General features: G+C 41.1%; 2 protein-coding genes across 3 annotated transcripts; one reads left to right on the top strand and one right to left on the bottom strand.

Moving 5' to 3' along the window:
- Positions 1 to 1,847: 1,847 nt before the first annotated feature.
- il12bb (interleukin 12B, b) lies at positions 1,848 to 5,416 on the top strand. Its single transcript, XM_056411379.1, has 9 exons — positions 1,848 to 2,243; positions 2,595 to 2,688; positions 2,804 to 2,905; positions 3,108 to 3,302; positions 3,995 to 4,100; positions 4,208 to 4,377; positions 4,585 to 4,754; positions 4,847 to 4,965; positions 5,114 to 5,416. Exons 2-9 carry the CDS (start codon positions 2,595 to 2,597, stop codon positions 5,154 to 5,156), a joined length of 999 nt encoding a protein of 332 aa, XP_056267354.1. The 5' UTR covers positions 1,848 to 2,243; the 3' UTR covers positions 5,157 to 5,416.
- Positions 5,417 to 6,736: 1,320 nt separating this feature from the next.
- On the bottom strand, positions 6,737 to 10,851 carry ublcp1 (ubiquitin-like domain containing CTD phosphatase 1). 2 transcript variants are annotated; one of them, XM_056444295.1, is made up of 11 exons: positions 10,752 to 10,849; positions 10,136 to 10,428; positions 9,860 to 9,951; positions 9,579 to 9,664; positions 9,338 to 9,453; positions 8,552 to 8,650; positions 8,203 to 8,240; positions 7,979 to 8,077; positions 7,673 to 7,789; positions 7,422 to 7,549; positions 6,737 to 7,289 (listed from the first exon to the last, which is right to left on the bottom strand). In XM_056444295.1, the coding sequence occupies exons 2-11, from the start codon at positions 10,287 to 10,289 to the stop codon at positions 7,262 to 7,264; spliced, it is 957 nt and encodes a 318-aa protein (XP_056300270.1). In that variant the 5' UTR covers positions 10,290 to 10,428; positions 10,752 to 10,849; the 3' UTR covers positions 6,737 to 7,261. The 2 variants fall into 2 exon arrangements, with proteins under 2 accessions (XP_056300270.1, XP_056300262.1); XM_056444287.1 differs by having other exon boundaries at positions 10,136 to 10,851.
- Between the last annotated feature and the right edge of the window lie 743 nt (positions 10,852 to 11,594).

Genomic DNA, 11,594 nt, shown 5'->3' with positions numbered 1-11,594 from the left:
CAGAAGGATAGAATATCAGAAACACAGTTGCATATTTTGATTAAAAATAAAATGTTTTTAATTCAAATTGATCATTGTTTCTATTGCTCAATCTCTGTCTAATTATTTGCATTAAATATGTTCGTATTTGTATATAGAGGTGGAACCAATTAGAGCAGCATCTTGCAATTACAGTGTGACTTACAGTTGGCATTATGGGGAATACACTTATTTCCAAGAATAATATTTGGCATTTGCAGTGGTTCTCAAATGGGGGTATGGTGAGATTTATAAAAATATATATTTAAAATGAGCATCCATTAAAAAATTCTTTGAAAAATAGTTATTTAATAAATATTGAATTAAGTGAAAGTTAATAAACATAATTCTAATGTGTATAATATTCTATATTAAATGAGGAACTGAGGTCGCAGCGCTGTGTATTACATAATCTTTTCAACCAAAAGATGTTGCGCTGGTAACGGGGTACTTGGCTAAAACAATATTTCACAGGGTACATCGCCGGGAAAAAGGTCGAGAACCACTGCCACTGTGTATCTTTGACCTTTGACCTAAGCCTGGCTTGCTTCCACTCTTAATGTGACACACAACTACTTCCTCCTGCCTTTGATTTTGATTTCAATTTCCTTATTTCAAATCTTCTTATTTCAACCAGAAAATGTCTTGGGGGGGGGGGGGGGGGGACAAGGAAAACCCTGTGATGCAAAAAGTCCATCTCGAAAGAAGAAGCCCCTGTAAGCCAGTTTAAAGTTTAAAGTTCAGTTTGAATGCATATGGAATATGGAAGGAAGTAACCGGCTGTATGGTGATAACCCGTGTGACCAAGCACTGGAGTTTTAATGGAGAGGAAGGAGGAGAGTTAATGGCCCACTTGAATATTGAGTGTGAAAGGTCACGCTGTACATGAGGGACAAGTGGAAACAATAGAAGGTCACGCATATCAAGTTCTCAAAATTGTGGCTTTTTTGGGAAATACCTTTATACGTCATACCTGATCGGGTATCAGTCTCAAAATGTCATTTTCTATCTGCACGTAGATTATAATAATATTCAATTCAGTTTATTTTAAATAGCCTTATATCACAAATTACAACTTTGCCTCAGCGGGCACATACGACATCCCTGACCTTTGACCTCACATCGGATCAGGAAAAACTCCCAAGAAATAGAAGAAACCCTTTCACGGGGAAAAAAAAGGGAAGAAACCTTCAGGAGAGCAACAGAGGAGGATCAGAAGCAATAATAATATATTTTATAACAGATTTTTTATTTTAATATTTTTTTTAATTTTGGTCTTGCACACAAACCTTAAGCAATAGACATCTATGAGCTTTTTTCACAAGCGCACAGCAAGGTTGAATCAAAAGAAATCTCAGGAACTATAACTAGGAGAGAGTTGTGCTTAAAGTAAATGCTCCGCTATCATCATGGATCCACAGGCAGAGTGACATGTTAGTGGGTAGAATGAATGATGGAATGTCCTCCATAAATCACAGCACTCTATACAGGTAACTTCCCAGATGAGATAGTTATCACATTTTTTGTCTCAATTTCTTTGTCTACATGGGTCAAAGAACATTTCCTCCACAAACCAAATCCAGCCATCCCTCATGAGACTCTTCATTCATGAAACACTTTGATGTCATTACACTGGCTCGATTCCCTTTTCCACTTCAATGGAAATAGCATCACACTTTGCTTTCTTGTTCTCGTTCCTGAGTACTTTCATAACCGTTTCCCAGGTACCTGTTGAGCTTTAGCGATACCCTCCCCCCTGGCATGCACCATCATCCGAGCTTTTCCAGTTCCCTTTTCGGAGGTTTCTGTCTCTTTTGTCGTCCCTGACTTCCTCCACGACGGTCAGTGTGGCCGCACAATTTCACAATGCATTAATTGTTCTGTGGTCCCTTTGATATCTTCCTCATGGCCGGGTGAATCGGGTGGAAGGAAAGAGGAAACTTAAAGCTACAACAGTGAGGATATGTTCCTTTGCTTCTAATTCATAAAAAAAAGAGACGTGCTTCCAACACCATGATCTCAAGTCAACGCACACGCACACGGCGCAGTTCCTCTTTGTGTTCGGGATTTTTTTTAACCATTCATCTTTTTGTCACATAAATACAGCGACGGCATGCTGAGTTGATACAGACAGACTGAACACCTACTGAGAATAGCAACCTCACCTCTCTGGCATCCTGATCACGTCTGGTCAAAATAATTTGGGATCAAGTGCAGTTGTCAAAGTAAGTTCTACTATACTCATTTTACTTAGTTTTTTATATTCAGCATTTTATCTTTATGTATATACAGTATATATATTTATATATATATATATTTATATATATATATATATATATATATATTTATATTTATATATGTATATATTTATTTATATTTAGATATTTATATTTATATATATTTATATGTATATATATTTATATACATTTTATTTTAGAATACTTGTAAAAAATACGTGTCAAACAACAAGTTTGAACCTGTTGGTGAAAAACATTTTTTTGTCTCTGATTCTGGGGATTTAGGTTTAAGCAAATACACTTTCCTCAGTTTAAGCCCCTATTGTCTTTTTTCCCCAGATGCGTGCATTGTTCCTTGTGGTCCTGTATGCTGGACTGTGCTTCGCCAGCTCCGTCAGCGACCAGGAGAACATCGAGCTCCTGATGGATAATGGTGGGTAGCTCCTCCTTTCTCCAGTGAATCGGCCTCTCCATGTGTGTCCTCGCCTCACATGCAGGGAAATGGCCGTCTGTGTGAACGTGTGTCTTCTTGTCTATGATTGATCTAGTTCTGGTGGTGGGGATACCTTACGACAAGAGCAGCAGGGTTCACGTCCCTCTGAGCTGTGGAGAATCATATGAAAACCGGCCTGTGGTTTGGAAGAAAGATGGTAATACAACTGTAATACTGTAATAACTGTATTACTACAATGAATACCGCTTCTACAGTCACTGATACTTCTAATACTACCTGTGCAGATTTTATACATTAGATTTTCTGAAAAAGTACATTTCTTCAGTTGTATTTTTCTCTGTTTTCATGGTATTTGAAGGCATCATTGGTACATTGACCTTTTGATCTTTTTGTCTCAGGCGAGGAGATCGAGCCAGCTCTGCAGGGGAACCGGGTCACCGTCCTAGTGGTGGGCATGGATGGAGGAAACTACACTTGTCACCTCAGTCCAAACGGAGATTACCTCAACCATACTGTGATCATGACCCAAATAAAGCCAGACAACAGGACTGTCATACTTGCAACACAATCTCCTAAACTGGAAAAGGAAGGTGGTGAGTAAGGAGGAGAACAACATAGGCACACATTGAGGGGAAAAGACAGATAAAAACGCTTTGTGTAATTGGACCAGGCGAGAGGTATAAATTAAGAACGATGGTGGGAGATGTGGGGAAGAAATAGACAGACGCTGATGCCCAGAAGCAGACAACATGCAAAAGATAAGATAAATGGAGGGGCACGTGAAAAGGAAACCAGAAAAAAGAAGGAGCAGAAGTAGTGTCGCAGAGAGTTGTGGTTCTACTTTTTTTATATAATTCCTGTAGCATAAGAAAAGAAAATCTGAAATAAATTATTCTTTCTCCAGCTTTGTATGTAAGGATTTATTGATAGGCACCAAGCTTTTTTCAGGCCTCTGCTTCGAAAATGGCATACCCAATCTAAAAAGGCTGTATTCCTGCAACCACTCAGGCTACTTTAATCATTTTTACATTTTTATAACAAAATTATTTGATTTTTACATTTGCACCTTTTTTATTATTATTTTTAATTTTGTTCAGATGTGTATATATCAGTATATATGTTACTGGGTAAGATTAAATGAAGATGGCACACAGAAAAAATATAAACATTAGCTGGGACCTTCACAATAAAGTACTTTGAAACACAAACCTAACATATCCAGATGAATCGATCACAAGAGCATAAAACACGGAGCGAAAGACTCACAGTGTTTCTGTTCCTTCAGGTCACATTCACTGCTCAGCCGCCAACTACAACGGCTCCTTCCACTGCCACTGGAGCAGAATGCCGCCCAGATCCAAGGCCCCGGTGTTCCTGGTGAAGGTCGAACGGTGAGGACCAATCACCAAATACTCATTCAAATCAGGAGTGGATCCTGTATCCGGCATCCTGTTTGGAGATGAGGCGAGTGTGCCAACCCAGTTTGTCTTCAATCTAGTTATTTGGAAAAGATTTCCTGTGAGCTGGATGCCGGCGGCTCGGGGATTACCTGCAAGGACGCCGGCTGCACGTACAAAGAGGAACAGCACCGCATCGTCCTCAGCCTCTACCTGCGCAGCGCCTCTCTCCTCGAGGCGTACACAAAGACCTTCTACCTGAGAGAGATCGGTGAGCGGTGGTCTTCTGTGTCTCTGGGTTATTGGTGGTTGAGGTCGTGCGGCCTCATTTTCATCCATTCATCCGTACGTCTTGTTTTGCCTTCTGTTGCCATATCCTGCCACATCATTCACATTTTTCTTTGTGTGGCTTTTACGCTTCCCTTTTCGCCATCCTCCACCTCCCCTCCCCCCACACACACACCTCATCGTTATTCAGTGAGGCCGGACGCGCTCCCTAATCTGCACACCAGCGACGGGAAGCTGTTCAGCTGGAGCTTCCCCGAGTCCTGGGAGAAGCCCTGCTCCTTCTTTAGCCTGGAGTTCGACGTCAAGGTGGTGGTCCCCAAAGGACTGCTCTGTGACTGTGACAAAGACGAAGCCAAACTGGTAATCGATAGGAGCATGATGCACCAGTTGATCCATATCTATGTCAAACCACGCGGCTTTGTCTATAATGTGCGGCCTCTTCTCTCGTGCAGTCCGACACCACTCAGGAGACGAAGTTCGAGGTCAAGGTGAAAGAAAAAAAGTTTGTTTTCTGTGTGAGAGCTCGGGACAGATTGACCAACGGGCCATTTAGCGAGTGGAGCATGATCAAGTAAGTATACCACTTGGATCATTAGAAAATGTTTTCAATGGGGTTTGTTACCAAATATGGAATTTGATGAGAGCATATGATGTATCCAAATAATACTAAGTCATGCCACCAACATAGACCTGATGCATAGTTTCATTCTAACCTCCAGAGTGAATAGACGCACCGACTTCTTGCACCGACGGCGGTCATAAAGGATGGAAGAGCACGAGTATGCAAGAAATCATTTTTAAACTCTTTTCTAACACTTTATTTTTGTAATGCACACAAACGGGGGGTTCCTAACTGAAGTCTACCTGTACAGTATTTATTGATTCTTTATTTAAGTTGTCTCTATGGAAGTTAAGTTTCTTATTTGTTTTTCCTTTGGAGTGTTATTTACAACAATCCTTGCATAATTGCTGCTCAAACAATTATTAAAATGTCATAATAAATTAATGAACATATTAAGATACTGGACTTTTGGCATTTTTTGTAGAACACCTCAAATGCATTTTATATAAAGTTGAACATGTCTATATTCGGTTGCCACTCATTTTAAATGATTTCAGCCAACACGGGTACTTTAGGTACAAAAAAAAGAGGTTTATTGTCATATTTACAGCCAGGATGTCAGGGATGTGATGAGGGAAACACCAAAAGGCAGATGTCAGGAAATAAAAACAAGAGTTGAATGTCCAGGAGAGCTGTGAATCCGACAAAATCAACAACAAAAATACAGAATCACATCCCTGATGTTTCCAAGAGCTCCGGGGCTCATACAGTCGCCCCGTCTTCCCGACACATCCCCTCATTTCACACACTCATTAATGAAGCAGCTACCAAAGACCAAACAAAACAAACAATGCACTCCTTGTGTGTTTTGTGAAAGCAGTTTCACTTCAACCTGTCTCGATCTCAACTCGGCTGTTAATGTCACAGTAGCTTTGAAGATTATTGCATAATTCTTACATGTCAAACTGCGCAGGTTGCAGGCATCATCAGTGCGGAGCTCATGGACTTAGATTCAGCTTGAGCTCTTTGGACAAGCGCTCTCAACATTATCTGCATTTCCAAATGTTCCACTTTAATTCTTCAATACGCTTTGCACAAAATTAACAATTAAGCGAAACAAGTACTCCAGTAAAACTCATGTATGTTAAATTAGTTCAACTTATTCTTCACTGTTGAATTTTTTTTTTCAATCTGTCTTTCTCATACATCTAGAAAATTAAGAATATTGGCTTTTTGATGGTTAATCTCAATCCCTTCAGTGTATGCAACAGGCAACATCTCAACGTCGTAGGTGAGGAACATGTGCTGACCGTAACCGTGATGTTTGTATCCGCATGGTCCAGCAGAGGGGCTCGACAGTCACAGCAAAGTAGGCCTACTTTTTAGTGAAAAACAAGCAACTTCACGCTTCCTATGGAGGTCAAACTGCTACAAGCCCCGCCCACCTGGGAGGACAAGCAGGACTAAAAGATGTCAAATATATCCAGGCGCCATTTAACGAGATGTATTTTCGACACCTGACTGTGTGGGTCGTGAAATGTGGCCTTAAACCAAGGGCTAGTTCATGATTACTAGGGATGCAACGATCCGACTTCTTTAGTCCTAATACCGACTGATACCGAGTACTGATCCAATACCAGAGTTTAATTATTAAACTGTGTTCCCCACAGTGTGGAGAAAAAAAACAGGCTCATTATTTTATGTGTAAGGCAACTTTAGGCTCGACTTAAAAATTGCTTTTTTAGCTTTGTAAAACAACTAACAAAAAGATACATAGATGTACATTTAATGACTTCTTATTTATTATTAAAATAATAAATTGTACACCTACAACTTGGTAAAAAAAGAAAACTTCAAACGTAACAGGAACCGTAATTCAAGTGTAAACCTTTTAAATGCAGCAACACATTGGCCAAAACTTAAACAGCAATAACCAATATGTAATATATAGAGTATATAAATACAGAGCTGAACCAAATAGATTGGCCCAATCCAACAATTTGAGCCAGTATCAGCCCGATATCGGTATCGGTGCATCCCCAATGACTACCACACTAACGGGTGGTAACGGCTGTTACTATTGTCATGAAAGCAACTAAATGTGTGAGAGAACATGCTAAGATATAAATTGGGAAGCCCATCTCAGTCCTGAGCTTTAGAGAGTTGGCGTCTGCAGGTTCAGTGTAGGATTTGTATTAAAGTTTGTAATAAGTGGCTTGTAATAGCCAAGTTTGTGTGTGTGTGAGAACTGGATGATGGGATAGTAACGTCCAGACCGAGTCTTTGCCGAGGATGCAGTCCCTCCTCAGTGATGCTGCCTTTTAGATAGGTACCTAAACACACACACACACACAACACCATTTAATATTGATGCACATATGTTATATCTTTAAATACGTTTAAAGCATGCGATGTGTCAGTACTATGTTATAAACCTCATTACTGCTCAGCAAAGGTGTGCCTACCTCTCCCAGTGTTTGTGGTTGAGTCCACTGAAGTCCTCAAGCTTGGCGATTTCTTTGAGGTACTGTGCCAACTTATAGAGTTCCCTGTCCTTCTCTCTGTTAAGATGGGCCTTCATGAAGGGTCGGATCTGTCACACACACACACACAGAGACACAGACACAGACGGATTCAGCTAAACCTGTGCTTCAAGCTGACAATGATGAGGAAGGGGTGAGAGTCAAAGGTAGTGACGATAATGCGGGCCGCCTACCTTTAGTCCGTTCTGTGGGTTCATGAGGAAGTTTCGTCCTATGTCGTCAAACATAATGGTGTTCCTCCTGTTGTACAGTTCTTCGTATTTCCCCCATATCACTCCCAGGGGCTTCACCTGGATACGAGGATACAGAGGACGATCTACAATCAAAAGTTAAACAAAAAGGGGGAGAAACCACCCTACACAACTTCATACAACGAGATGCTTTCTTCTGCTGTGAAAGATGTGTTTATACATCAGTAATAACTGGAGCAGTAAAACAGGTCAATCTCTTTATTTAGGATCCACTATGTGTGTACCAACCTCCACAACGCCTCTCTTCGGGGTATGTACCGTGATCATTGCTGCACTGTCCAACATGAACGTAATCTTGTAGTTAGGGTTATCTATCACCCCCAGCTCCTACACACACACACACATCGATTTAACACTTTCATCTTTTGGCAACAAAGGGTAAAGTTCAGTTATGTTAGCAGTAGTGGAGGTTGAGCAACAACACAAAAAAAGAAAACAAGTGGAATATTTACTTTCATTTTGGCATCAATCCACTTCATACTTGTAGCAGCTGTGGAGAGAAAGCACATGTGTAAGATGTGTATTCAACAAGCAGTGGCTGCTGAGTAGCAGCACAGAGGAAATCAATAACAACAAATGGCCATGAGATATCAACTTAATAGATAAAAACAACAACAAAAACGGTCCTACTGTGGGTGTCTAGTGGCCTACAGTTAACAAACAATAATACAAAAATTATATCAATGTTGCATTTTAAGAGAAATTCAGCCATAAATATTTCAACAATTACATTATCCTACTCATCTGGAGTATTTCTTGCAATTTAATCCAATTAACAAGAAGAGACAAGGAGATACATACACCAGATGACAATGTCATAGTCCTCGTAGGCTGATGTCAGAAACTCGTGAAGGTATGGCCTCATCAGCTCCTGACCCGTTTCCGCACACGACTTATGATCTAAAAGCACACAAGACACAGACGTCAACGAAGAGTGTTCTAGATTACACGAGCAACCGATAGGCTGGCAAACAAAGAGATGGGTTGATATGTTGCAAAGCATCCCATTAAACTGACGGGAAAATACAGACTTTGTCTGTCAACGTTTTATATTTGATTAGAAAAGATTCAACCCAATGAACATCACTCAGATGGCACACATACAACATATGCACGCACAAACGTGAGGAGAAGAACCAGTGAAGACGCAGCATTAAAGTAAATGTTGTGTACTGTGCAATTAAGAGTAATTAATCGCACAGCGTTTTCTATTATCGTGCTATGATTTAACCCTCCTGTTACCTTTAGGGTCAATTTGACCCCATTCAATGTTTAATGTCGGTGTTCTTTGGGGTCAATTTGACCCCAGGCTGTTTTTCACTGTGTCAAACATATAAGAAATATCAACTTTTTAATATATTTAAAGGGCTATTTAGGTAGTCAACAAACAAACATAAAGTACCTCACACTTAAACTTGGGAAACAATATTAATTCTAATAATTTTCTGGAGGTTTTAATTGCTGGGGTCAAATTGACCCCGAGGGTAAAATATGTTAGTAAATGTGAAGGTAACAGGAGGGTTAACGACTCAACGGTTTCCTAGTCACATTCTTATCGAGACAAATGTTGGGGTCACGGTAACTCACCGAACAACGTGTAGTCCACATCCAGGACCAGAAGCCCTTTGCCTTCTCTGGGAGGATTCATCTCCTCGACCTTATAGTCTTTCACTCTGCGGGCGATCTTTGCCAGATTCTCCTCTCTAGAGACATGAAACAACATTTGTCACTCAGACACACAGAAACATTTCCGCTCACAAACTTCATATTGCTTCTGTGCAGCCACCCCCCCCCCCCCACCCCCCACACGCACAAACAAATATCTAACCTGTTCTCAACTTCAATGACCTCCTCCTCAATGTCAAAATCATTGACCACATCGTCGTTATCTGGGGGAGGGGCTAAAACCTCCTCCTGCAAAAAAACAAAACAGTTACCAATCACGGGGGAACCTTTAACACAACGCGGCAAATAAGCAAATATGAAGACTTTAGATATCAGAGAGCAAATCAACCAACAAATTAGCCGGTCGCTCGCGCAGATTGCCAGTTGCCGGGCAACTCGTGCTTAGTTCCAGCCAGATGTCTTTTGAAGTCACCCGCCACCTACCAGGCTCTCCTCTCTGGTACCCATCATCATGATCTTGGTGTTGGGCTTCAGCTTCAAAGATCCCAGCTTCACCTCATCCTCTGCAGGTTTACCTGGAGAAAGAACATCATTATAAAAGATATATAGTTAACAATAATGCAACGGCACAAAGAGAGATACAGACATAAAGGGAGATGAAGTCATGATATCTTGTGCACCTGGTTTGAATATCACATGGTAGTATTTACGCTCGCTCCACCAGGTATAATGGGTTCATGCACACTGATGCCCTCTCACCTTTGACCTTAAGTCCCAGTAGTTTCTGTCTCTCTGGCAGCACCCCAGTCAAGGTCTTAATGGACTGCTTCAGGTCCCTCACTGTGTCCTCCTCGGACAGGGAACTGATGGAGTACTCCTGACCCCCCCACTTGATGATCACTGATACCGACATGGCTCACACACACCCACACACACACACACACACACACACACGGCTGCAACTGGAGTTGGGTATGCACGCGCACAGACGAGTGCACACACTTTTACGCACAACTATGTCCAGCTACAGTCAAACACATGCACACGTCCACCTTGCAGAAAGAGGGGAATAGGCAAAGTGAGAGGAGTCAGGGGGCCACACTGCAACTGGCTGTAGCTTGAGCACAACATAGAAAGTGGCTAACAATGAAACAGAGTGAAACACATGACATGTACACAGTTGAAGCAGGTGTTGCTCTAGCCGGCTTATTTAAGACACAAAGGCAAAATGCCACCTAATCGGAGGAGCCCCCTTGACTGTCTGTGGTGTTGATATTTTTAGCATGAGACGGCTAACGCCGACTAGCAACGCGCGAGGCAACGAGACAACAAGCTAGCATTAGCTGACTGAGCGACGGGGTGTGGGTGTCCTTACTTGGCAGAGAGAGCTAACACGTAATGCGGGTCGAACACGGTCAACTAGCCTCTGAAAGTTGAATGAATCCGTGAAGTTGGCCGTTCCGTTTCATTCATCGAGCGGCGCACACTCTGCTCTTCCTAGCGTCCCAAATCGTGCCGGTAATGACGTAGGAGTGGGGGGGGGGGGGACCGTTGTTACCATAGTGACAGTGTTATAATAGATGAACATAACACTGCTTGATAATAGTTTCCATAGAATTTAGCATCTTTAAATGTCTTCGAGCAAAGAGAAAAACATACTAATTATTACTTTTTTTAAGACTATTTATCTGACTGATCCCACAAGTTTTTTTGCACACATTATTGTCCTTTTAAACAAACACCACTAAATTAGAAATGTGGGGAAAGGAGCAGCAACACAGAGAGCATTCTCCCGTGAAAGGACATCAGCTCTAATGGGGTCATATATTACAGTTTAATTACCTGCATGCCATAGAGCCTCATTGCTATGCTTTAACACCTAATAAACCCCACTTTTACGTCCCTTGAGTGCTGCTTTGAATCCCAATTAGTTAGTATTACTCCTCTTCTCAGCGCCCATATTGAAATATACACTATGATTAACTCATATTCACAATTACATTATATAGAGTAAATAAAAACGTTAACAATATCACAAAAACAGTGACATATAGAATAACGTATTTTGCTTAAAATATAACTACTATCATTATAGTCGAGGGATTGATCTTCTCCACCCACACATCCCAACTGTACATTTGGTTACATTTACAAATGAAATAAAGCTAAACGTTTACTTGAAACATATCCAGACCTAGTAAGGGGAAAGAATGCATTA

This window comes from Pseudoliparis swirei, chromosome 3, assembly GCF_029220125.1.
Source record: "Pseudoliparis swirei isolate HS2019 ecotype Mariana Trench chromosome 3, NWPU_hadal_v1, whole genome shotgun sequence".
NCBI lineage: Eukaryota > Metazoa > Chordata > Actinopteri > Perciformes > Liparidae > Pseudoliparis > Pseudoliparis swirei.
Note: the sequence above shows the minus strand (reverse complement) of the source record. Positions and strands in the feature narration are given on the sequence as shown.